At 45.2% G+C, this 27,692-nt stretch overlaps 1 protein-coding gene across 1 annotated transcript in view; it reads right to left on the bottom strand.

Moving 5' to 3' along the window:
• Positions 1-5,404: 5,404 nt before the first annotated feature.
• PDLIM1 (PDZ and LIM domain 1) overlaps positions 5,405-27,692 on the bottom strand; it is a 40,792-nt gene continuing 18,504 nt past the window's right edge. Inside the window, exons 3-7 of the mRNA XM_027529435.1 lie at positions 27,032-27,116; positions 22,802-22,998; positions 11,704-11,855; positions 6,371-6,488; positions 5,405-5,939 (exon numbers count right to left, since the gene is read on the bottom strand). Coding sequence (XP_027385236.1) covers positions 5,753-5,939; positions 6,371-6,488; positions 11,704-11,855; positions 22,802-22,998; positions 27,032-27,116 — 739 coding nt within the window. The 3' untranslated portion in view covers positions 5,405-5,752. The remainder of the gene's footprint in view (positions 5,940-6,370; positions 6,489-11,703; positions 11,856-22,801; positions 22,999-27,031; positions 27,117-27,692) is intronic.

Here is a 27,692-nt window from a genome sequence, read left to right as displayed (position 1 = left end):
TTTTATTATTCCTATTTTGTTAATTTTTATATTTTGGCCATGACACACAGCATGTGGGATCTTAGTTCCCCAACCAGGGATTGAACCCACGTCCCTTGCAATGGAAGGGCAGAGTCTTAACCCCTGGGCCACCAGGGAAGTCCCTAAAGATATTTTTGCTTGTGTACAATTCTTAGGTTTATTATTAAACCCTTTTAGCACATTAAAGCTACCTTCCCATTGAGGTCCAGTTTCCATTTTTGCTTTTGCAAAATTAAATATTGATTTTAAGTTTTTCTTTTTAAGTAGAATCTCTTTCCTTCTTTCTTTCTTCTTCTTTCCCTTTCCCTCTCCCTTCCTCCCTCCCTGTCTTTCTCTTTCCTCTTTTTACTCCTTCCTGACTAAAGTATACCTATGTAAACAAAGATGAAAGATTTATCTTTTTCTCTCTGCCTGATTTATCCAGAATTTGGCTTCTTCAGTGGGCCCCTTTTGAACTTGTTGGCTTATTAGTATCCAGATTGCAACCAGTTATACTAATCATTGTTCTAAATTTTTCTCTTTGTTGTTTTTAAACTGTTTATGCTTTGAGTTGTCTCACTGCTGTACTATAGTCTTACTAATGCTATTACTTATATCTTGTAATTACTATATTACTATATATATATATATACACTTATATCTTGAGGCAATTTGTCATATATATAACTCTCTGTAAAATTAATTCTAAATAGTATGAGTTTGAGCAAGCTCTAGAAGTTGGTGATGAAAGGGAGGCCTGGCATGCTGCAGTCCATGGGGCTGCAAAGAGTTGGCTGTACTATAGTCTTACTAATGCTATTACTTATATCTTGTAATTACTATATTACTATATATATATATACACTTATATCTTGAGGCAGTTTGTCACATATATAACTCTCTGTAAAGTTAATTCTAAATAGTATGAGTTTGAGCAAGCTCTAGAAGTTGGTGATGAAAGGGAGGCCTGGCATGCTGCAGTCCATGGGGCTGCAAAGAGTTGGACACAACTGAGCAACTGATGCTATGCTATGCTATGCTAAGTCACTTCATTCGTGTCCGACTCTTGTGTGACCCCATAGACAGCAGCCCACCAGGCTCCCCTGTCCCTGGGATTCTCCAGGCAAGAACACTGGAGTGGGTTGCCATTACCTTCTCCTGAGCAACTGAACTGAACTCTAAATATGGGGAAAAGCAACATGGGGGAAACATTTCTTGGATCACAACAGTCTAGTAAGATAGATGATACAGAGACTCTATAGGATAACAGGGCCTAATTCAATATAGCACATGAATAGCCAATCAATGGAATTCTTATCCTAGGAATGAGTCTTCCTAGCCCACGGGACAAATTGGTCATGAAATGCCTCCCACACCTTGGTCAAATTTATGACCCAAAGTGGGAAGCGAACCAAAAAGAACAAAGAGCATCACTCATCACCCAGTTAAACTAGTGGGTTAAATCATAACCCACTGAAGTTACCTACCAACAGTGTACCCTGAAGGGAATTCAGGATGAGAAAAACAGGATGAGGTGCTCTGTGCTTTGGCCTCTAGATAATTAGATGCATGTCCTGGGAAGAAGTTCAAGGACTCCAGATTCTTGCATCTTCACATGTGTAGAAAAGTACTGAAATCACTAACTTGAGATGTCTGTTCTTCATGATTAGCAGTGATCTTTTACCAAGATGTAAGCTTAACTACTTGTATTTCCCAGTCATAAAATTCACATATATACTGACTTCTCCCTTACCTCTTTGGAGCAGCTTACTCAGAGCTACTGATTGACTGTTTCCTGGGCAGTAGTCCTAAGACTCTGAATAAAGCTTAAGCTCACAGCCCTCAAGTTGTGTACTTTTAAGTTGACATAGGGTTTGACTGGAGAAAACAACAGGATGCTTTCAAAATAGCAGTCCTAGTGGAGAATGGGCAGAATTGAGAAGCCAGAGTGCAAGGCAATTAGAAGAGATCTGGGACATATGAGAACAAGGAAAAACATGATACCTAGAAGCAAAACAGAAATCCAAGATGTCTTGTTTTAACGAAGGTGCAGGTTGTGTGGTCTAGCAAAGGTAGCCAGTAGCTACATGTGCCTATTGAGCATTTGAAATGTGGCAAGTGGCATAGATTAAAGTAACACTTGGATATATGGTACTAAATACAAGGTATTATTTATTTATTTAGGCTGTTGTGGGTCCTGGTTTCTGCACTCAGATTTTCTCTAGTTGTGGCTCGCAGGGGCTACTCTTGGTTGCAGTGTGGGGGTTTCTCATTGAGGTGGCTTCAGTAGCTACAGCACACAGGCTCAGTAGGTGTGGCACACTGGGCTTAGTTAATCTGAGGCATGTGGGATCTTCCCGGACCAGGGATCGAATCTGTGTCCTTTGCAATGCAAAGCGGATTACTAACCACTGGACCACCAGGGAAGCCCAAAACAATGTATTATTAAAATTGATTTATTGGTTCTACCTTTTCCTTTTTCATTATGGTTATTAGAGAGTTTTAAATCACATATGTAGCTTGCACTGTACTTTGGACAAGGATGAAGCATACATTTACTGATTTGTTCACCAAATATTTGTGGACTATCTCCCTGCTCAGTTGACAAAACTGATAAAGACAGAATAGCTCCTATGGGGGCTTCATTCCTTTCAGGAGACTATGATTATGTGATGAGTCTCATGTGATGTGTGCCTTTGAGGTGTGCCCTGGATACGTGGGCACATCAGATCCTAGGCGTGGTGAACCAGCAGAGAAGCCTGTCCGGAGGAGGCTTTATCCTGGACGACCACTGATGTTAACTAACTAAATCAAGAAGTAGAAGAATGTTGCAAATCAGAGGGAATCACTTCATCAAAGTCTGTGACTCTGTTTTTCCTCATCAGGAAGCTGTCGAAAGGCATAGCATTTAAGGAATGATGGAATATTAGAGATATTCCAATACATTCCTTCTATTTTTGCCCTCATTTTAGATTAAGTGTGACAGAAGAAATAAAATTACACGAACATGGTAGGCAAGGACAACAAGCCAAACCTTAAAATTACTCTTGGCTAAAATAACTCTATAAACCAAAAAAGAGGAGTTCTTGGCCATAAAACACACAACTTGTACCGAGGACAGTAAAGCTGACACCCTGTTTCATTTTCTTGGGAAGTTAATTAGCCTTGGAGGCTGTAGATAGCGGCCACAGTGGTCACTTGACACTCTCAGGATCTGACCTCCACTGGAAGGGAGGCACCCTGCACCTCAGATCCACTCCTAAGAATAATACTGTCATTAAACAAGTGTCAGACATTTGGCACAGTATCTGAGGAAAAGAACTGGAAAAAGTTCTAAGAGTGTAATACCCATTCATCCTTTTCCAATCAATAAACCCAAATCACAATTGTTACTGCATTTGTAAATCCATCAAACTTGCTGTGGTTCACAGAGCTTTCATTCTGTGTGGATTTGCCCAAATTAAGAACTTTCAATCATCTTGCCTTTTACAAACTTAATAGAAAAGAGTTTAAAGTCACAATTGTGCCCAGCAGTGTCTGACTCTTTTCCACCCATGGACTGTAGCCCACCAGGCCCCTCTGTCCATGGATTTTTCCAGGCAAGAATACTGGAGTGAATTGCCATTTCCTCCACTATGTGATCTTCCCAACCCAGAGATTAAACCCGTGTCTTTTGTGTCTCCTGCATTGGCAGGTGGATTCTTTATCACTAACGCCACATCGGAAGCCCAAAGTAAGAACTAATTGCAAACAGAAAAGAAAAATCAAGAACTTCAAAATAGTTTTCTGCCTGAAAGTTTTGCTTCAGGTCTTATAGACTAGAACTGCTTATGTCTAAATTGTCCCTGGTGTGTCCAAGTTTCGGAGAACTGCAAAGTAAAATCCTAGCGCTACCATCGAATTAGGATCCTTACTCTTAGAAAGCTGGTCCATAAAGGACATCATCCACGAAAAACATCAGCTATTACCCATGGTGGTGAATACTAAAGGCAGACGATTTGCTCTTTCAGAGTAGGGTCGGTGGAATGACCTGTCCATCTCTTAACAAATCAGTCTCTAGAGTGATGAGAGTGCCATTGTTTGAGCCAATGACTCTACTAGTGGTTAGTCACCAGGAGATGAGCTTTGGTAACCTCAGCTATGGTTTTTCCAGTAGTCATGTATGGATGTGAGAGTTAGACCATAAAGAAAGCTGAGGGCCGAAAAACGGATGCTTTTGAACTGTGGTGTTGGAGAAGACTCTTGAGAGTCCCTTGGACTGCAAGGACTTCCAACCAGTCCATCCTAAAGGAGATCAGTCCTGAATATTCATTGGAAGGACTGATGTTGAAGCTGAAACTCCAATACTTTGGCCACCTGATGTGGAGAGCTGACTCATTTGAAAAGACCCTGATGCTGGGAAAGATTGAGGGCAGGAGGAGAAGGGGATGACAGAGGATGAGATGGTTGGATGGCATCACCGACTCAGTGGACATGAGATTGGGTGGACTCCGGGAGTTGGTGATGGACAGGGAGGCCTGGCGTGCTGCGATTCATGGGGTCGCAAAGAGTTGGACACAACTGAGCCACTGAACTGAACTGATGCCGGGAAAGATTGAAGGTGGGAGGAGAAGGGGATGACAGAGGATGAGATGATTGTATGGCATCACCAACTTGATGGACAGGAGTTTGAGCAAGCTTCGGGAGTTGGTGATGGACAGGGAAGCCTGGTGTGCTGCAGTCCATGGGGTCGCAAAGAGTTGGACACAACTGAGCGACTGAACTGAACCTCAGATCTCTGATGCAAGGCTCAACACCCAGGCTTCCCGTCTCTTCTTTGAGGAGAATGCATTTGCTACTTTCCTGAGCAATCTGCAGGTTTGGGGCTGCTGGCCACCTTTCTGAGTTTACTTCCCTTAATAAAGGAGAGGCTGTAACAGCAGCAAACCAGCCTGGGGAGGGACTTACTAGGGAGTATTTTAAGGCCATTTGGAAAGCATTCATTTCTTCAGGTAAGTTACCCAAAACAGCCAGATGTAAAGAAAATATTCTGTTACAACATAACTATATTATATTAGCATCAGAGAATAATTTGGAGTAGGCTGCAAAGAAATAAAGGAACATGGCTGTTGGGATTTCCCTGGTGGTCCTGTGGTTAGGACTCCATGCTCTCACTGCCAAAGACCTGGACCCCATCCCTGGTTGGGAACTAAGATCCTGAATGCTCTGGGATTCAGGATTTCAGCAGGGCCAAAAAAAGAACATGGCTGTTTCAAATGCCAATGTTCTCACACCTGGAGGAAAAGGCCTGCACATCTCAAAGGAGTAGAAACCCCAAAACAAGAGGAAAGGCCTCAGAAATCTCGTCTGGCTTGAGATAAGAAAGAGGACACTTGGTCACATGGTAAAGAGACACCACACTGCCTTTAAGTCTATTAATTTATTGAGTAAAAATGAAATCATCATCAGACATATTAAATTCAGTTTGGTTTGAATTTGGCTGATGTCCATTTGCAGCAGAGATGAATGAAGGGAAAGAGAAGACACAGTGACGCTGGCAAAGGGACACCGAACAAGGCCATTTCCCATTAATTATAAAAGCAGGCATCACACAGCCAGCGTGAGTCATTAGCAAAGGGGGACGTGATGCTGAATGAGCAGCGACAAAACCAAAGTAAGCAAGAACTCGGAAGAAGAGAGAGGCCAGAGCTTTCAGAGGACAAAATGCAGCAGGGGCTGCATGGAGAGCAGTGCTGGGCGGGAAGCTGCCCGCTCACTTGGGGAACACTGTGATCACGTCATAGCCCTCAGGTGGAGTGACCCGTTCCCGGGCATGCTTTTCACAGTAGATCTGATCCTCCACAAAGAAATGGCCCTTCTGTTTCAGGTTGGTGCCACAGTCGGTGCACACGTAACACTCGGGGTGGCGGTGACGTTCCCGCAGCTTCACGAACACGCCGCTGCAGGAGAGGAGAGAAGAGGTGCTCCATTAGTGATGAGTACCTGAAGGTGACAGGCTGGAGCTCCTCCCAAAGGGCTCCTTTCCAAGGGCAGATCAGAGCCTCCCCATTGGCCTCTAGTCATAAAGGGGCTTCTCCTGCCTGGAGGCCAGAGACATTCCCCCTGAAGAATTCCGGAAGTCCCTCCCACTTCAACAGAGCAGCCCAGCTTTTTCTGGTTTTACATGTTCATACCCTAAGGGTTTCACAGCCAAGGAAAGCCTTCACCACCTGGCTCTGGGACACAGGACCAATCTCGCCTCTCTGCTCCATTTTCCAGGCAGGATTTTTTTCTCCATCATGCCCACAACGGGCAACATCCAACCCTTTCCACATTTTCATGGTTCACACAACCTGCGGGCCACTGATGCCTGGGGAAGGCAGATACTCACACAATGCCAGTGCCACATTTGTCACACATGGGCAGCTTCTGGGCATTTCCAATTGAAGCAGCCACTTTGGTGACTGGAGCCTTAACACTTCTGAATCCTGAGGGCTTGTTGGGATCCCCTAAAAGGAGGAAAACATTTGGGTTAGCCAGGAAGGGCAGGATTGTATAAGCATCATTTAGCTCTTTCAGAGTCACTTATATGTATGTTCCAGCAAGGTCATGGGCACCAGAGTCAAACAGACTTGACTGCTGTGTGATCCTGGGCAAGTTACTTAACTTCTCTGGTCCACAGTTTCCTTTTCTATAAAATAGGAGAATGTTTCCCCTTCAAAGTGGAACAAAATGGTTGAAAAAGACACATGTAGCCCTCCCTGGCATATATGCTCAGCCCTCAAAACAAATTACATTACATGCTGATTAAATACATGCAAACACATTGATATGGGACTTAAAAATACTTTGCTGCTGCTGCTGCTAAGTCGCTTCAGTCGTGTCGGACTCTGTGCGACCCCATAGACGGCAGCCCACCAGGCTCCTCTGTCCATGGGATTCTCCAGGCAAGAACACTGGAGTGGGTTGCCATTTCCTCCTCCAATGCATGAAAGTGAAAAGTCAAAGTGAAGTCGCTCAGTAATCAAATGGCAGTGTAGTCAGAGGCCAAAAGAAACCCACATTACAAGGACAACAAAATCATTATAGTACAGAATGCTAGAAGTCAGATAAAAACCACCTGCCACAGAGCAGAGACAGTAGCAGCCTTCCTGCAGTCAGCTTTCTGCATGAAAAACCAGCTCCTAGTTTCCAGAGCTCTGCCTACAGCCCAGTTCATCACCTGTGTAGGTAGCCGTGAATAATAACGGTAAGCTACTAATATTACTATTATTGCTATATATTTGGCTGGCTGTGTTTCCACATCACATTTTTTTTTTCCTGTGATGTTGGCCCAGTAAGTATTGTTATGTTTGTCAGCTATTTACACATCTCTGTCTGGACTACAAATTACTGGACCACCAGAGCTCTGTTTCATATATTTTTTCAATACTCCACAGAGCCTACCACAGGTTTAGCAGAAAAGAATGGTGGGCTACAGTCCATAGGGTCGCAAAGAGTCAAACATGACTGAAGCAATTTAGCATGCAACATGCACAGCCCAAGGTTATCATCTTGCCCTTCCAAACCTTTCTCCCTTCCTTGCTCACAGTCCCAGCTTTGTTCATTATAGAATCTTTTTTTTTTTTTGCATTAATTTTTATTTTTATAAAATATTGCACTCAAGTATCATTTCTGTCTTGATTATCAAGTTTTGGGGTACCAACTTAAATTCTGTACCCAAAGCAAATGCCTCCCTCACCTTATCCTAATTCTGGCCCTGCCTGAAGGGATCTCAAAGGGGCCTGGCTGGGCAGCCTCATGACTCTGAGTGTCCCAAACAAGCTCCCTCGGTTTCTGGCTGGAACCAGCTGGGCTGTCTACCTGCCGTGAAGACAAGGAAATGGCATCTTTGCATACCTGGAAAGCTTGGAGAGAAAATCGGTAGTTCTAAGGAAGCCAAACCTATGAGGTCAGGGTCTCTTATGTGATGGACTGTTTTTCACAGAAAAATTACCAGGAAAGGTAGGAAGTGCAGGAGAAGAGAAGTAACATGACACATGAGCCCCACTTGGTAGGAGAACCCACATCTCTTTTTGGAACAGAGAGAAGTGAACTGATGGACCTGGGCAAAGTGTGAGTAGAGGAGGCTGTGGGCTGCCTGATGCTGACCTCGCTGCAGCTTATGCAGCCCTGCAGCACCACCTGCTGGCTTGATTTTCTTCTCTTACCTAGTCAGCCAACACTGCAAATGCAAAGAAAATTCCACATCTTTTTTCTGTCCACTTCACTGTTCAGCAACACTCAAGGGCTCCATACTGCCTACAGAATCAAATTCACGGTCCTTAACCGCACACCTGGTGGCCCTTGATGATCTGAACCACAGATCACCTAAGGAGTCTCCTGAAACCCTGGGCACCTGCCAAAATGAGCCTAGATACCTTCTGAGCAAGCCTCCAGCTGAGTGCACCTGGGAAGTCCTGTATTAGATATATTGAAATCACAATTGAAAAAAAAAAGACTCCTTCTCCCTGCAAATTTCAGAATTTGACCTAAAGCAAGAGGGAGTATGAGGAATCCTGGACCCTTTCTCCCAGTCCAGACGCTAAATTTCACCCCAAATGAGAAGACCCACATTGAGTCTGGAGAGTTATCACCAAGCCCTGCTGCAGCCTCATGGCTCAGATGGTAAGGAATCTGCCTTCAATGCAGGAGACCCAGGTTCAATTCCTGGGTCAGGAAGATCCCCTGGAGGAGGGAATGGCAACTCAATCCAGTATTCTTGCCCAGAGAATTCCATGGACAGAGGAGCCTGGTGGGCTACAGTCCATGCGGACACGACTGAGCAACTAACACTTTCACTTTTCTCACCTGCTAGAGCCAAACCTCCCACCGGGGCCTCACTGACTGTGTGCCTGGCACTTTGCACGTGTCATTTCCCTCCAGGCTGTAAACCACCTGTGAAGTGGCCATTATTAGCCTCACTGGACGTGTGCAGAGACTAGGACTTAGAGAGACGAGCCACTCCCTCGAGGTCTCGTGGTGAGTCACGGGCAGAGACTGGACACCAGTGCTGGTGGTGCAGGCTGCTTCATGAGCCACGGGCCTTCTCGAATGACAGCAACCCTCACCGAGTGCTTTTACCATGCACCAGCCACTGCCCTGAGCTTTGACCATTATCTCTCAAATGAAAACAGGCATTTGAGCTCCCTTACTTGAGAGCCTTCTGCATGTGGTAGATGTCTGGATTGGAACTTATGCTGTTTCTTTTGTGAAAATTTAATGCAAGTGCATATTAAGAAATAAAGGAGAGACCACAAGATCTATCTCCCTTTTCATTTTTAGCAAAATTTTTATTTTATTTGGCATAAGAAGATATCCAGTCATCCAACCTAGGGGAGAAAAACTATAATTCTCAAACTCTCTTGCAACTAGATAGGGCCATGTGACTAAATTCTGGTCAAAATATAAATGGAATAGTCATGTAGGACTTCTGGGAAAAAGAAAGCTGGTACATCTGGAAGATGGATTCCTCAGTTAGCCTTCCTGGTGCCTGGAAGTAGACATGATGGCTGGAGCACTAGCTGCCAACTAGCACCAGGAGGTAGCCTTGAGAATGGAGACCACTGGCTTGGCAGGCAGAATATAGGATGCAAGGGGTCTAGATATTGATGATCAGGGAACTGCCACCTCAAGACAGTTCAGTGATCCTGGGCTTCAGGTCCTTCTCTGTGACCTCTGTGACCTGAGGGCATTCAGTGAGCTGAGCCCTGAAAGGTATACGTTCTACTTTGGGTTGGAACAGATTGATATTTCCTTTCTTAAAGGATTTTACACCCATTTATTCAGAGTAGAGTTGTGATTTCTCACATGTTTTGAAAAATTATCATCCTCTAGGGTTGGACCCCGAGACTTCGGTCATTTGGGCTAAGACTGGAACTTAATGTAGAGTATATGACTCATTCCTTCCAAACTGCACAGGTACTCCAAGCAAAGGGGGATATTGCTGGCAGGGATAATATCCTTCTAGCATAAAAGAAAGGAGAAAGCAATGGCAACCCATTCCAGTACTCTTGCCTGGAAAATCCCCTGGACGGAGGAGCCTGGTAGGCTGCAGACCATGGGGTTGTGAAGAGTTGGAGATGACTGAGCGACTTCACTTTCACTTTTCACTTTCATGCACTGGAGAAGGAAATGGCAACCCACTCCGGTGTTCTTGCCTGGAGAATCCCAGGGGCGGGGGAGCCTGGTGGGGAGCTGTCTATGGAGTCGCACAGTGTCGGACACGACTGAAGCGACTTAGCAGCAGCAGCAGCATAAAAGAAGAATTTTCCTAACTTCCTGTGCCTCTAAACTGCCAATTTCTTTAAGGAACCCACCAAAGTGGGGAGGAAGCCGGGGTGCTGGGTGTGTTCAGTAGGGGACTTTCAGCTAAGGAAGGACTCCTGGGGAGTCGACTCTGCAGTTGGGGACTTTCAGGAGGAAGGGGACTCTTCCAGAGGCAGCTCAGTTCTGACCCTCACTGGCTGTCCTGGGCAAAGAGCCAGCCCCTCTGGAGCCTGGCTGAAGTGGATCTCACAGAACCACCACATGTCCCTCCCAGAAGTACCAACTCTCTCTTCACAAGCAGGCACACTGGGAGCAAGAGAGCAAGAGAAGGCAGGACTCCAGCGAGCCTCAGGGAAAAGGACAGTGCAGAGTGTAGAGGGCTGCAAACCCCAAATCTCCAGACATCACTGGTAGCTAGGCTGACAGTGAGAATCAGAGGTGCTTATGAATGACGACCTGGGAGGTGGATGAGCCTGAGAGCTGTGGCTCATAGGTCACCTTTTTGAGAAGGAGGAAAAGCCTCCCTTCTACAGCACACCCGTCTGCCAGGAATTTCTCACTGTTGTTGCTACAAAGCTGAGATAGCTTGCTGCCATCCACTTGAAAATTATCATAAGAAACAAACAGTGTCTGATGTATACAGGGCAAAGACTATCTCCTGAGACCTGAAGAGCCAAACGGGTAGCCCTGGGTGCCTCGAGCTTCAGATCTCACATGTGGACAAGCCAAGGCTGGCCTGGAACCTCTTGATGAGGTTTCAAACATTGTCACAGTTATGAAGCACCTACTGTGTGCGCCAGTCACAACTCTGGGTGTTTTGTGTAATTTGATCCTCACACCAATCTTAAGAGGAAAGGATTTTTATCCCCGATTGACAGATGAGCAAACAAGTCTAGAAAGGTTCAAAGGGTTGCCTAAGGTCAATTCCGGGGTATGTTGCCAAACCGGGGGCCCTCGGACTTTGAAGAGGCCGTCCACCCTAGAGCAAGAACAAGAGCATGGCCCCAAAGTGAAGCCCAGAGCCTGGCTTCCCTGTGCTGCTGATTCATTCACTCTGCTGTCACAGCCCACGACCTTCACCCACTCACACGTGCCAACCACCACAGAAGCACGGTATGTGGGCTCAAACGAAACTAGTGGCCAACAGACACCCCCACAGAACGCCACAACCGTCAAGTTCACCGCCGCCTTCAGTCTCCCTCAGTGCCTGCGACAGGAAACAGCTAAGCAGGTGTGGCTGAGAGCTCATTCAGTCCCCCTCTTTTTTTGAAAGAGCTTTTAGCATTTAAGAGGCCGGCCTTCCAAAGCACACTGCTCTCTCCACCTCTCAGGCTGTGTTCACCTGTGTTTCAGCAACGACTACCCCTCAGCTCAGGCCTCAGACAACAGCTTCTGACCACACACACGGCTGATTACCTTTCTCCTCAGACTCCAGAATTTCCTGCAAAACCAGGAATGAAGTGGACTGTTTCGGAGGCTCATTTAACTCCTGTTTCTCCTGAAGCATCTTGTAAACTTCAGATTCTTTATCGATGACGAGTCCGCTTGGAAGCTGAGAATGGTCTAAGCTGTAAAGAATGTTTGCAAGTTCATTAGGACACGTCAGAAGTTAGGGGGGGGAAATCCACCAGCACCCCCTTCCAAGAGAAGACACCCCTGTGTCAAAGAGTGAAGAGAAACTATCCCAATGGATGAAGCCAGCTCCTAATGCAGCCACGGACCCCCCTGATGATACGGTGAGGTGTCTGTAGGCAGGGCTGGTTGCTGCTTCAAGTCAGTAAGAGGCTAGAGTGGGTGATTCAACTACTCTTTGGCCTAATCCCATGGAACAGGAATGCTGTGCTTCTTTCAAAATTATATAAACAACATTATGTCGAAAGAAAATTTAGAAGAGGGAAAATGTCAACCACAACTGAGCACTGAAAACTCAGCTGAGTCCCCTTAGTCCAGGCCTCATTCTTTCCCCAGAGCAGAAATCAGTGTTTCCTGATGATATCAAAGTGTTCTGTCTGTCTCTATAAAACTCTCCTCATTCTCATGGCAAGGAGCTCTGGTCTCTTCACCTACTACACAGAGGTAACAGTGTACACCTTGTCCAGTTCACAGGGTTGGTGGCAAGGATGAGAAAGTAAGTACTTTGTTTTTTTTATTGGAGCACAGTTGATTAAGAATGTTGTGTTAATTTCAGGTATACAGTGAATCAATCGTACATACACATATATCCAGTCTTTTTTTAGATTGTTTCCCATCTAGGCCATTACAGAGTATTGAGTAAAGTTCCCTGTGCTATACAGGAAGTCCTTATCAGTTATTATTTTATTTACAGTAGTGTGTATATGTCAATCCCGATCTCCCAATTTATCCTTTCTCCCACCCCCAAACCCCTGCCTTTTCCCTCTGGTAACTATAAGTTTGTTTTCTACACCTATGATTCAGTTTCCGTTTTGTAAATAAGTTCATTTGTACCTTTTTTTTTTTTTTGATTCACATATAAGTGATATCACATGATATCCGCCTTTGTCTGACTTGACTTCACTAAGGCAATCTCTAGGTAAGTACTCTGTAAACAATACAGTGCTGCTCCATGTAAGGGAGATGGGGGCGGGGGGGTGACAGAGGCCTCAGCTCAAGCCTAGGGATGGGGCCAACCAGGCCTTGCTGCCCACACCTCCCCTTGTCCCTCTGGGCTCCCCACGACAGGATGAGACAGGCAAAGTTGGGGCCTCTTTCCTCCAGAGCCCGTTTTCCAGGGGAGGCACTGCTGCTGCCTGGTCTGAGGGAGGGTGGAGAGTGAAAGGGAGCAGACTCCAGTGACCTTTACCTCTTAAGTCGGTCCTGAGTCCCACCCCCTCCACTGCCTGCTCTAGCCATGCCATCCATTAACAGCCCAGCTGACCAGCTTTCTAACTTGTCCCCTGGCTGCCACTCAGCCCCTGGAACTGTCTTTCCTCCGACCGGAGGCCAGAGAGAGATTTTAAACATAAGAATTAGACTGTGTCATGATGTGGCTCAAAGTGTTCTCATCTGACTCAGAACCAAATATTTACAGTTTTAATAACAAAAACACAAGCTTAACCAAATTCATCTTCTTTGGAGTAAATATTTGCTACAAAAAGTACAAAGGCCATAAAAGATGTGGCTCTGCTCCCCTCTCCAAGCACATTGCTTGGTACCCACTGCTCACTCCAGGCAGAAAAGCCTTCATGGGGTTTCTAGGACACACCAGACTCGGGGCCTTTGCACATCCTGCTCCCTCTGCCTGGAATATTCGCTCCCCACACAGCCCCATGGCCTCCATGCTTCACTCATGTCTCTGCTCGGATGTCCCTCCTCAGAGGGGTCCCCGACCCTCAGCTTAAAACACTCCATCTCATACACATCACTTCTCCCCTTGCTCTGCTCCATCTTTCTCCACATGTTTCTAACTCTTTTACCATAAATTATACTTATTTCTTTATTGTCTATCTTTCCATGCAAAGCAAGCCCCACGAGGGCTGGGCTATGGCCTGTCTTTTCCATCATTGTGGGTCCTGCCCTCAATCAGTGCCTGGCACAGGACCAGAGCTCGGCAGGCATTAGGGAAGTAGATTAAGTCCCTCTCTCCTCCTCGCTGCACCCTGTCTCTGCTCCTGTGGGGTCACAGGGAACCCCCCCCAAGGCTGTGCCAGGGAAATGGGCAAACCAGGTTCCTGGGTCCTGATCACCTGCAGTCTCTGAGCCTCGGCTGCTTTTTCAGAAGCCGCCACCCGCTGGGGAAGAGGGACAGTATGCCCGGGGGAGCCAAAGAGGAAATACCAGATGGCAATGCAATTTATAACCCACCCATTGTATAATCAGTTTACATTCCATTTTAAATGTGCCTCAAGTCACAAGGTCACTCACATCAGTGAAATTCCGGGTTTTTGCTTTGACTACACAGCCAGGTTCTCACAGTTGAGGACAGAGCCCTCCAAGAGTGACCACTGCTCTGCTGCTCTCAGGGAAGGTCACCATGTAATGGGGAGAGACGCATCCGCGGGTCACCTGTGCTGGCTGTGGGTGCAGGAGCGGGTGGCCACCACCTCTGTCCACCCACAGTAGGTGGCCCCTGCACTTGCCTCTCTCTTCCACTCCCCAGGCAGGTGATGGGCCACCCTGAGGAGTGACAGTCACCAAGAGCCATGGTCTTCCTCTGGCCACCTTTTCAGCCAGACTCCTTCTTTGGGTCTTGAGTTCTGAGCTGGCCCTGTACTAAATGAATTATGTTATTTTGACAAATGTTTTTTTCTGTTACACTTAGAACTATTTTAAAATCAAGATCAGACCGTGGAATGTTCTTGGGGAGAATTTTTCCCCTTCTTTGGCGTATGTTGTTATGTCTGGAAGCCACCAAGGGACCGCTAAAAATGACAGACCCCAAATTACAAGGTCATCACATATTCTTCCAGCAAACTGTCTTGGAAAATATCTCTGTGATTAAAAAAAAGAAAACAACTTAGTGTTTCTTCTTAAATAATGACAATATCTTTCCACCACTTGACAATTTATAAAGCACTTTCAATATCCATCGCCTTATTTGAAGCTATGGTTTGCCTAATTCAAAAATAAAATCCTAAGACCCAAGTCTTAAGACATTAGACTATCAGATATGGACAAATGACATCACTGTATCTTAAAAAAAAAAAAATTCTAGGACAAAAATATGCATGAGTAATGGAGTCCTAAAAAAAGCATTCTCATTCTGTACATATAGTAACAGCATTGAAAGGAAGAATTCTAAAGTGATAAGTTTTCAAAAAATATTAGGTATATGACTAGAGTTAGCAGGAGAAAAACTTCTGAGGGTGGGTCACTAAAAGCACAGTCTTCTAAACTCAGTCTTTACAATTTTAAAAACAAAATACAAGAATTTAATCAATTTAACTCCTTCAGAGTAACTATCCATTACACTCTTCATATTTCCTGCTTCTTGTTTCTCCCTGTCAGACTTGATGCTGAATGTATACCACCAGTTCCCTCAGTGTTTAATACTTTCTTCCAGTCTCTTAGGCCCTGACCATAGGACCTGTCTCCCCAGCAATAGCCCAAGCCAGGCACCCTCTGCCTGATGAAGTATCTGACATAGCTGGGTGTTTAAGGCCAGCGGTTTTTTGAACATCAGGAAAAAACTCCCTTTGAGTTTGTCTCAAGAGGAGGATTTCAGAGGCTAAGCCTGCACACCTTAAGAGAATACACAAGCCTGTTCCAGTCAAAAGAGGAGCTGGGATGAAAGTCGGAAAGTCAAGGAGAACAGAGAAAAAGCACACCTATGGTTATGGGACAGTAACCCTGGGAAAAGAGTCTGCTCCACCAAAACAGCAAAGTGACCAGAGTGGACATAAAAGACTCTTTTTTTTTTTTTTTGCACCATCACCTGCAGCACAACTTAATAATCTGTATATAAATCTCAACTAAAACAAAGAAGCCATAAGAAACAAATCCCACTGCTGCTATAACCTTAATGGCATCATTTTTCTCACACAGTAAGTCAACTTTGGTTCCACACTAAAACTGCCTGTTTGTGTGACATATTTGAGACAAAAAGAGAGATGACTTGAATTATAAGATGCATCCAGAAAGAGAAGATATTCTCTTCATAAAAATAATTTTCCAGGACATCCCTGGCAGTCCAGTGGTTAAGCCTTCACTTTCCAATTCAGGGGGTGCAGGTTCCATTCCTGGTCAGTGAACTAAAATCCCACATGCCTTGGCTGAAAAACCAAAACATAAGACAGAATTTTTGTAACAAAATTCACTAAAGACTTAAAAAACTGGTCCACATTAAAAAAAAAAGCTTTAAAAATAAATAAATATATAAAAAATAAAAATCATTTTCCCACTGGGGAAGATGGGAGTAGGCATAAGTGTCTCTATTCTTCCCGCTAAGTACATCTAAACACCTGGACATCAAATATAAGATGAACATAAGATGCTGAAGGGGGACAGGAATGGGGGTGTGGATAGGGGTGGAATCTAATTGGAGCGATAATAAAACTGCTTAACAGAAAAAAAAAGAAGGGGGACAGGAGAAGGCAGGCCAGCCAGAGACCCTGGGACCCAAGGAGTAACATTGATGAGTTCCCAGGGTTTCCTTTTTGCTTCATATATTTCAGATGTGGAGCTAAATAAGGCAGCAACCCAGAAAAGGCAACAAACTTAGATAAGACAAGGCCCCAGAAAAGCGTGCCCTCTCCAACAAAATGATGGAGAAGGCGACAGCCAGGATGGTGCAAGACTCGGAAACAATAACCACTTTTTTCCCGGACAAATGAAGAAAAAAAAAAAGGTCAGTGCAGAGTCTTGACTTCCACCGTCACTGGGCTGAAATGAGATGCCCCAACCACCGCACTAGGGTACTGGAGAATGACCAGGAGGAAGCCCGGATGCCATCCCTGCCCAGCTGAATGAAGACAGCCTAGCGGCTGTCTTTCACTACCGCCCAGCAGTGAACAGGCCACCACTCAACCGCTGTGAGTCTCTGGAGGCCATGTGGGTACCCACAACTCCCACGCCAGCAACAATGCACAGCCCCCAGTAACCTCCAGTATCAACACAGAGAGAGTGGGGAAACTAAACTTCTACTCCCAGCTTGGTTAAAACCACTCCTCCAGGTGGCCCATCACCTGCCGGGGGATGGGAGGCCCCCACAGTTCCCTGTGGGTGGGAGGAAGACAGACAAGGGCAGAGACCAGGAGCCGTGGATGGGCAGGGGTGGTGGCTTCCTTCCCCCAGTTGCAGCCTGGGCAAGTGACCAGCTGATGAGTCTCTTCTACGTAAATTTTGCCCTTCCCTGAGACCACAGAGCATGTTCATTCTTTGAGCTTCACTGATGTGACTAACCCCAACATTCTAATTTTCAGGATGTTACCAATGATGGAAACTGGCTGAAGGGTACAGAGGATCTCTCTGTTTTGCTTCCTATAACTGCAGTGTGCATCTATAATTACTGCAAAATAAAAAATTAAGTATAAGAAAAATTTTCTCCAAATGATGAAGGTTAAACACTAACTGGAAATGATGTAGAGATTTTAGTATGTGATTTTTACATAGGTGGTGAGGATGCAGGCTAACTCAGATTCTTCGTGTCTGAGATGCCCCAACCTGGTTACCCCAATGTTCACCAAATATGTAAATCTGAGAAACCCGATGGAATCATTTTTGAAAGGGGATCCTGGCCAGAAGGCTCCCTAAGTTTTAGTCTTCAAAGGCCTAGATGCTGGACCTAATGAGAAACCAGAGGAGTAATTATGGCCACCAGGAGAAGAGGGTGGGCTATCCAGACCTCAGAGCCCAGTCTGTGGGCCGTGGACAAGTTTAGTTAGAGGAACAGGCAGCCACCTTCATGAAGGAGATTTCCTTCTGACCCAGTTCCAATGAGTCAGGGCTACTATAGTCCCTCTGGAATCACTGGAACAAAGAACAGTGAATGTACTCCCTTATTTCTACTATACTGATTTAGAAATCTGCCTCATGAGTTCATGGGGGGATTGCCTGAGAACACAATTAGGAAAAACTAGTATCTTGGGGTTACTATGTTGGTTGCCTGCATGCTAAGTCCTTTCTTTGTGACACAATGGACTGTAGCCTGCCAGGCTCTTCTGTCCATGGGATTCTCCAGGTAAGAATACTGAAGTGGGTTGCCATGCCCTCCTCCAGAGGATCTTCCCAACTCAGGGATCAAACCCATGTTTCTTAGGTCTCCTGCATTGAGTTCTTTACCATTGTACTACCTGGGGGAGCCCAAATGATTATTCCACGAAGAGGCTACCACTCTATCAGAAAGGTAATCAACTGTGCTGGTTGGCTGAACTTAAGCTACAGTGCTGGGAAATATAGAAGCATACAGTGAGTCACAGCAAAATCTTCTCCATGACATTTGTCTACATGCTTCCACTCTACAGAGCTCCTAGTACTTGGAAGTAATGGGTATGGAGCACTTCATCCATGCTGAAATCTGTAGTAAGTAGCATTTATAGAGTACCACCAGAGGCCAGGCCCCATGGTGGATATTTTTTGCACATCTCACTGAAACTTCTCAATAATCTAGTGGTCAGCTAGTTTGCATTATCTGCTTTATAGATGAAGAAACAGTTTTAGAGGTTGTGTGGTTTACCCAAGGTCCCAACAGCTAGCAAGAGGCAGAGCTAGAATTCAAGCTCAGGTCCCTCTATCTATCAAGCTTGCACCTTTAAGAAAGTATCAAGTGGCATCATATATATACATTGAAATCTAGGCCCAAATCACCAGAAAATGACCACAGCCCCTAAACTCAGTGGAAAGAGGTCAGAGGGCAGGTGAAAGTTTTCTTCTGAACAGAGCAGAATTTCCTCCACCCTTAGTACACAGTAGGCAGTCAATAAATGACTGTTAAGCTGAACTGACCCAGAGACCCTCCCACTCAATCTTGTGTGTGTGTGTGTGTGTGTGTGTGTGTGTGCTGAGAGTTCAGGTGGCAGATGGTACCTTTCATATGCCTTACCAGGTTAATTTGGAAATGGCAAGGCACCTATGTTCTTGTCTGATGGAGATGTGGCTCTGGGAAATCCTATAAGACACACACACCAGGCTATTTTGAAGTGCATGCGACAAAGAAACTCAGAGTGCACCCCAGGGAATCAGTGATGACCTCAGATGCAAAGTATGAAGTGAGCCAATTCTGGAACCTCAGCGAATTTCACAGACTAAACAGTGGCGGGGTGAGCACTTGCGACTTCTGCTGACGGAGCAGGCAACAAGACCCGGTGGCTGCTGGGTTTGCACAAGACTCTTCCTTCCTGATAAGCACAACTGCCCTCTCTTGGAATAGACCAGTAAGCAGAGACCCATGCAGAGGGCACTTCCTCTGCCAGGGGCTGCCAGTATCTCCACTGTTTCTGGATTCATCCTCAAAGAGTTTGGGATGGAGCAGAAGCTGGGCCCCTCTCTGCGGTGAAAATCTGGAAGGAGACTGGTGATAAAGACTCAGAGGCTACTGTAGCCAAAAAGTCTGCAACAGGAGGGGACAGGGCCTGGAGGACAGGCTTGCACAGCGTCCAGACAGTAGAGATTTAATTGTTTCGGATTGGAAGGAGGGGGCAGGCGGGAAGCATGAGAGAAGAAAGAAGACACGAATGAAAGAATAACGGCCAAGGCCATACTAAAAATACTCCCCAGGCACATACTTCTCCCAGTGCATAGCAGCCTTTCAGTGAAGGATGTGTCATTTCCTGGGTTATTAAATCCAGATCATGGAACATTCCACTCTGGGACTGTAAAAGAGGGTCGCATTCTCAGCCTCCCTCAGCACAAAAGCACCAAAGAATGGAGATCACAGCTCTCGGTGTTTCACCCCCAGCTCCCCACTGAGCTGCCTGAGAGAAAGCTTCACTTCAGAGTCTGCCCATGGAAAGCTTAGGGGGGCCCAGCGTGGCACTCTTTCTCAGGCACCCCAGAAGTTCCCACAGTCACCTTGAAAGGCAGCCCCATCCCAAGCCTTTAGGACTCAGAATTGGAGGGCAAAGAAGTGTTAATAGCCACTTTGCCTTGGTATACTACAGCAAATGCTGGTGACCACTAACATCTTGCAAAGCCAAGTCACGTCACAAGAAGTCTCCCCTGATAGGCCCTGTGAAGCTCAGAAAGAAATCACAGAGCCCTCCTGGTGCTGGGCCCAGGGGCCTGCATGCAGCCAAGTACCCCATGATGTCTCTCTCTCTTTCTCAGGGAGAAGGACCATATGATAAAGTATGATCAAGGAGCTCTCGAGAGGGTCCCCACAATAGCTCCTTTCAAACGTTTAAGTAGTTTGGAACCTCTCATGCCGTAACCTGTCCTAATCTGCACCTGAAGCAATGGGTTTGTCATTTAATCACCCTAACAGCCAGGCAGAGTCTTGCTGAAGGTGAACTGCAGAGAAACTGAACAGCAAAACTGGCTTCAGAGCTAAATATGAGAACTGAGGATTTCAACTCTAAACGAAGACAAAAAAACAGTCTAAGGAATGAGAGAAAATATTTGCAAGCAATGTGACCAACAACAACGGGTTACCTTCCAAAATATGCAAACAGCTCATACAATTAACATAAAAAAAAAAAAAAAAAATCAAAAAATGGGCAGTAGACCTAAACAGACATTTCTCTCCAAAGATGACATACAGATGGCCTACAGACACATGAAAAGATGCTTAACATTGCTAATTATTAGAGAAATGCAAATGCAAACTACAATGACGTACCACCTCACAGAATGGCCATCATCCAAAAGCCCACACATAACAAATGCTGGAGAGGATGTGGAGAAAAGGGAATCCTCCTACACTGCTGGCGGGAATGTAAATTAGTGTAACCACTATGGAGGACAGTGTAGAGGCCCCTTAAAAAAACTAAACATAGAGCTACTCCTGGGCATATATCTAGGAAAGACAAAAACTCTAATTTGAAAAGATACATGTGCCTCAATGTTCACTGCAGCACTATTTATAATAGCCAAGTGCCTAGCAACAGACAGTTGGTTTAAGAAGACGTGATACACACACATACACCAGAATATTACTCAGCCACTAAAAAAATGAAATATCGCCATTTGCAAAATGAATGCTGCTGCTGCTGCTAAGTCGCTTCAGTCATGTCCGACTCTGTGCGACCCCACAGACAGCAGCCCACTAGGCTCCTCTGTCCCTGGGATTCTCCAGGCAAGAATACTGGAACGGGTTGCCATTTCCTTCTCCAATGCATGAAAGTGAAAAGTGAAAGTGAAATCGCTCAGTCGTGCCCAACTCTTAGCGACCCCATGGACTACAGCCTACCAGGCTCCTCCGTCCATGTGACCAGACCTAGATAAAATCATACCAAGTGAGACAGAGTCAGACAAAGACAAATATTATATCACTTATATGTGAATAACACAAATGAATCTATGTAAAAAACAGAAACAGAGTCACAGACATAACAAATTTATGGTTACCAAAGGGGTAAGTGGGGGAGGGATAAATTAGGAGTGTGGCATTAACAGATATACACCACCATATAGAAAACAGATAAACAATAAAGATTTACTGTGGAGCACAGGGAACTATATTTAATATCTTGAAATAACCTATAATGAAAAAAGAATCTGAAAATATTTAAATACACACATATAGATAAAAAACTCAATCACTCAGCTGTATACCTGAAACTAACACAAGGTTATGAATCAACTAAAAAGAAGAAAGAACTGAGGGTTCCAAGGAGGAAAGATCCTCTGAGATCAGACAAGTTTGGACCACATGATATTTTCCAACAAATTTGACTGTCACTGGCATCGAAAAATCAAGAGATTTCAGATGAAAAACTTTCTGACTTCTGTTTTGATGCAATTATCCATCAGAAATGGAAATCCGAGGTCAGCACGTGGGGTCTGACTGGAACCAAGGAGTGGTTTCCCCTCTGGGCTGGGCATGCACTGTACCACTCCCATGAGCTGCCCTGCTCCCCCGTGTCTGCACCCAGAGCTCTGTCCTCAAGTCCTCATCTTCCCTGCCACCTTTGGGCAAATGAGGTGACAACTTATGACCTAGTCCCTCCTGTATTCCACCGCACAGAACTGATCCCATCTCTTACTCTCTCTCCATTCTCAAACCCAGTTCTTTGCCATGGGCCGCAGGATTCCCTGTGTTTTTGGATTCATCTTCAAAGAGTTTGGGAGGGAGTTGATACTGGGCCCCCTCTGCTGGGAAGACACAAAGGATCCTTTAGATGAAGACTTAGAGGCAGCTGTGGCTAAAGGGCACAGGCCTCCCCAGCCCTGAGCAAGATGTCTCCTTAGACCTCCCCACCCTGGCCAAGCCCTCCTCTATCCCAGATGAGAATCTGTTCCAATGGACACACATTTATACGTGCACGGACATCTCTTCTTCCTATCGTTTCTACTGGTCCACTGGAGGGAAAAAAGCAAACATTGCTTCACCAAAAACTGCATCATGAAGTACCCATCCCTTGCCCACATTGGATGGTGAACACAAGCAGAGAGCCCCAACTCTAAACACTGAAGAATTTTTCAGGAAGCAGCAGGGCTGTCAAGAAAGGAGGATGGAAAAAAAAAAAGAAAGGAGGATGGTCACTTGGAAGAAGACAGTGACCACAGAAATCAGAACAATAATAACAGGGTCTCAGTGAAGAATCAACTGGACATTTTACAGCTTACTTCTTATTTCACAACAACCCTACAAGGCAGGTGGTGTCACCCCGTTTTCAGAGACGAGGAAAATGAATACAGAAACAACTGTGCTAGGGACTTCCCCAGTGGCCCAGTGGTTAAGACAGTCCCGTCCACTGCAGAGGGTGAGGGTTTGACCCCTGATTGGGTAACTAAGATTTCACATGCAGCCAAAAAAGTTAAAAAACAAAGACAGTGCTAAAGCAGACGTTTTTCTCTGGGCTAGTGGTTGACCCTTCTCCACGCTGCCTGCACAGGCCTGTTCTGGTGTGGTAAGCCTCTCCCAGGACTGGCCCAGGGCAGACTGCATGGGCCTACTCACGCTCTGCCGTTCTCCTGCCCACTGGCTGCTGTCTTTGACTCCAAGGCGTTGTTGAAGCTGGAGATATTTTCAGAGGAGTAGAGGCCAGCTGGGTTGTTGTACTGGTTTGTGATGACCCTGGGGGCAGAGCTGGAGGCGGGTGAGGCAGTAAAGGGCACGGCACTCCGGTTGTGGGCGCTTCCTATGTGGAGGGCCTCCTGCAGGCAGGGATCAAAGGAGAGATCAAAGCGGTGTCCAGTATGTACTACTAAGTACATCCGGTACTGAGGTCCAGCAGAACCTGATCTTCTGCTGGATACCCCTAGGTAGGACATCCCTTGATGCCCTAGGCTGTCCAGATCCAAGTCAGAGCTGAAACAGCCTTTCAGGACACATTCCAGAGGGATTAAGTACCAGGAGGAGAGGAACCCGCATCACTTCAGTGCAAAGCAGGAGATGATAAAAGGTAGAGATAAATTCCCCAGAAAGGAAAGGTTTAGACAAGCAAGATAAGAGGGTTGTGGTGTCAACACTGAAGTGGCTGATGACTAGGCAGACAAGCCTGGGTGCACTAGCAGAAGCAGGCTACAGGGAATGACTGAACTGTTGTTTCTTGTGAGGGAAGGCCAAGCTGATAAGATGGAAGGCTGGGGGATACCTATTATGGGGCCATGCCCAGGTAGCTGCAGGAAAGGACTTTAAATTCCTCTTGTGCTCATCCCCCTCTTTCTGTAATTTGGGGAAGCACCCACCATCAACCTCCACTCTAGACTGCCAGGTCTCAGTAGATAATTACTACAGCCACACCACCTCAGAGCTACTCTATGAACACCCCTCAAAAGCTTTTAAACTAACATTCCTTTTTAAGAAAAAAAAAAAATTCACAGCTTTTCTGATGGCAGCAAGGTGCTTTCTGCACAGGCATTCTGGGTCAACCCCTCTCCTAGCTGAGAGCGTACCCTGTGCAATCTATTAAACATGATGTGAGCCCTATTTTCTGGGCTTCCCAGAAATCTTCCTGAAACCCGGACTCCTCATTAACACTCAGACCCAGAACAACTGCCCCAAGAGCTCCTGTCCTCTGTTGCTCTTCCTTTTTTTTTTTCCTCTTTCTTTACTAAGCCTTAAAGTCTTTCATGCTTTCTCAGAATTGATGATGAAAACCACTAGCTTAATTCACTGTGTACTGACTTAGCTCAGTTGGTAAAGAATCAGCCTGCAGTGCAGGAGACCAGGGTTCAATTCTTGGGTTGGGAAGATCCCCTGGAGAAGGAAATGGCAACCCACTCCAGTATTCCTGCCTGGAGAATCCCATGGATAGAGGAGCCTGGCAGGCTACAGTCCACGTAAGAGTCGGACATGACTTAGCGACTAAAACACCACCACTGACTTAAAAGACAACATGAAAATGTGTTTATGATGATTCAGACAGGCTCCCTCTTTGACATGTTAGAAACAGTGAGGTTTTCCTGTACACCTTACACTGAGCTGACTTGATCCACATTGGACAAAAGTTCAGTACATGTAGTGTGTTCACCAAAGGGAAGTATAATTAGTTCTGCAAATAACTTTAGCAAAGTTTTAGGAAAGTTTTTACTGCACGAGGAATAACAATGACATAAGAAGTGGTCTTTAACGGCCGCAGACTTCCCAAGGGGTGGCCTGGGACCCTGCAGCTCTGTAGGGCACTCGCACAAGCAGCAGCCAGGATGGCAATTCTTTTCTCCTCTCTCCTTCCCTGTAGCAATTCTGAGGAGCATCTCTTGATGCTGAGCACCAGGGAAGAGCCCTCATACTCTGTCTCCGCTCAGGTTTTTCCCTGTTGCCTCCTGTTTGGCTTTGAGCAAGTTAATCTCTCTTAGCCTCTGGATTCTGCCTGGCACCACAGCAGTCAACCAGCGTCATTCCCTTCTCCCTCCACAGAAACCCATGTTCAACTGCAATGGAAGTCAGTAGAAAATGCAGGTTGGAAATTCTGATTCTTCACTCTACAGAGAATCTCCCAAGAATGTATCTGTTTTGTACATAAAAGGAGTATCTCTAACCCCAAGTGAATACTGGTCTTTCCAGAAATCAGGCGGTTAATTCAGGGCCTGCCTTTTGGAAGGGATGATGTCATTGTTTGGGCTTTGTATTTATCAGTCACCGAGGAAACTCAATAATGAGGAAATATAAACTAGGTGTGTAACTGCACTGACCTCAGATAAGCTGGGGTGTGGGCTGGCCTTACATGAACGAACAGATCCTTCAATTACAGATGAACTCTGCTCTTACTCACTCCTCTATTTTAGAGTGACTGGAAGTGGAAGATTTTGGGAAAATGAGAGGTGGGAAGTTTTTCATATGAACAAAGAATTACTGGAATTCAAAAAAATATATAGTCAAATTAAATGCTAAAGTGTTTGAGGTTTTTTTTTAATCTGAAGAAAATTACTTTCAAAAGACTAAAGATAAGTACTCATGTTTAAGATGGAAATTCAAGTATAATACATATAAAAAGTATAATACATATAAAAAGTATAACTGAAATTTAAGTATTGCCTTCCTGAAGTGAAAAACTAGGATTTTAGAAAGACGGCACTAAAACAAAATCATTCCTGATATATTATAAAACATACGACAACTTAACAGATTAAAACTGAACATTTATAGTAAACTTAATGAAGTGGCTGAGAACTCCCTAGGAAACTGGAATTGACTGTGGCATGTTTTAAATTAGTTTGCACAGCTGCCAATTTATAAACTGAATGCCATTTCATGAACTTTCCTTAGAGGAGCTGTAGAGAATAATACAGTCATGTCAGTTTTGAAATGGCAGATGCAAAATGATCCTTAAAGTGACTGTTAGGACTAAGTATTATTTTTATTAACTAATGGGAAAAATTTTGTCTGATTACACTTCTGACATTTTAATGGAAGACATTTGAGAAATACCATTCACATACAACCACTAATTTACCCACACTAATGTACCAGTGAGTTCAATTTCACACCAGTTTCTGTTTTAGGTATAAAAGATAACTCGCTATACTTTATCTTTTGATTATATCTTGCTGCTGCTGCTAAGTCACTTCAGTCATTTCCGACTCTGTGCGACCCCACAGATGGCAGCCCACCAGGCTCCGCTGTCCCTGGGATTCTCCAGGCAAGAACACTGGAGTGGGTTGCCATTTCCTTCTCCAATGCATGAAAGTGAAAATGAAGTCGTTCAGTAAGTGTCTGACTCTTCATGACCCCATGGACTGCAGCCTACCAGGCTCCTCCGTCCATGGGATTTTCCAGGCAAGAGTACTGGAGTGGGTTGCCATTGCCTTCTCTGGATTATATCTTAATATACCATAAAAATGATACACTGTCTGAAACTGAGAAAAAAAATTAAACTTCAAATCTTCAATTGGGGCTAAATGTATAACAATCACAAACCATTTTAGAAGAAGTTTTCAAAAGCCATTATTGAGTTACTACTAACATACCACTAACAACTCATTCATTTATCCAACAGACACACTGTGAAAAATAGCCTACCAAGTGTGAGGAGTTTTACAAAGATGTTCTAAACATTCTTCTTTACATTTCCTGTCCTTATTGCTAAAGAACATCCATCCATTCATTGTACAGAAGAAATAAAATCATTATTAATGATTCCAAATATGGGATCTCCAGACAATTTTCCATCCCAGGAAATTCTATTTGGCCAACAAACTGTGCATTGACTCCCTACCCTATTTTCCAATATGAACTACCAATTAATTTTAGTAATTTTAAGGAAAACTAGAGCACTTAGCATTTCCACCCTAAGACTCTCAGAAACCAGGTAGTGGGATGAAGGGTGGCCAGGGATATCTGGGTCCACTACTACATGTCCCTGCTAAGTTGTAGGCCTCAGGACCCAAACTTCTTTCCATCTTTAGCACATTTGCATCAGCGGTCCATCATGAGCTGAGTCAGTGCTTCTATTTTGCCATGGTTCTGCCACTCTGTTCTACACAGGAAAGCTTCCACCCGCTTCCGTATCCCCTTCCTAACCAGGCCCTGACGTCACTGCTCTGGGGTTTTCCAGCCCTTTCCTCCTGCAGTTCCCTTACGGGAAGAACCGAATAAGAGCCAGGTCCAAGACGTGTCAGTGGAGGGCCCTTCCTGCGTCCTATCCCCAGCATCCAGGGCAGGAAAAGCAGAGGTGAGCTGAGCTGTGTCAAAAGTGGAAATGTCCCGGGATGCTAAAAGCAAGAGCGCTGGTGAGCAAGTACTTACTTGGGGTTCAGAGGCTAAATTCATCTTGTATGGGTGACGTTTCCCTTCCTCTGTCACCAGAGGAGACCAGATTTTCTGTTCAGATCTGCAACAGATTGACAAAGCTAAGCTGTTTCATGCATGCCAATAAATAATACACACTAAAAATGGAGTCGGGTTTTGTCCCCTCTTACCCAGCTACTAGCATTCTGCTCCCCAGCCTCCCCTCTGTTTTACCACTGATGTGATTTTCGGAAGCATCAACCTCATGACATCATGTCTGATTGCTACTCTGACAGCTGCCCACTCAGCCCTGAGGGATTTCCCAGGCTGCTGGCCCTTCGTCCAGCCTCAGCCCTCCCCCAATACATTCTGTGTTGCTGACCCAGCTGCACCAGCCTCCTCCAGGCTCCTGAACCTGCCTGATGCCACCCCACCTCTGCTCAGGACAGAATGAGCTTCTCTGTCTCATCCAGTGTTCTTGATGCAGACCAGACAACCAGCTTGATCATGGTGCCTCTCCTGAACTTGGATAAACATGTCTCTGTACCATTACACAGCAACACTCTAGGTCTCCTCTAAGTTATCTTTAGCGTTTTTGTTTTTCACTCTTACAGGTACAGAATATTTGTACTTATCCTTCTATGGTCAGATGGCCTAGCACGGGGCCAGATATATACAA

This window comes from Bos indicus x Bos taurus, chromosome 26 (assembly GCF_003369695.1).
Source record: "Bos indicus x Bos taurus breed Angus x Brahman F1 hybrid chromosome 26, Bos_hybrid_MaternalHap_v2.0, whole genome shotgun sequence".
In the NCBI taxonomy this organism is placed as follows: Eukaryota; Metazoa; Chordata; class Mammalia; order Artiodactyla; family Bovidae; genus Bos; species Bos indicus x Bos taurus.
The sequence above is the reverse complement of the archived record's forward strand: the minus strand, read 5'-3'. Positions and strand labels throughout refer to the sequence as shown.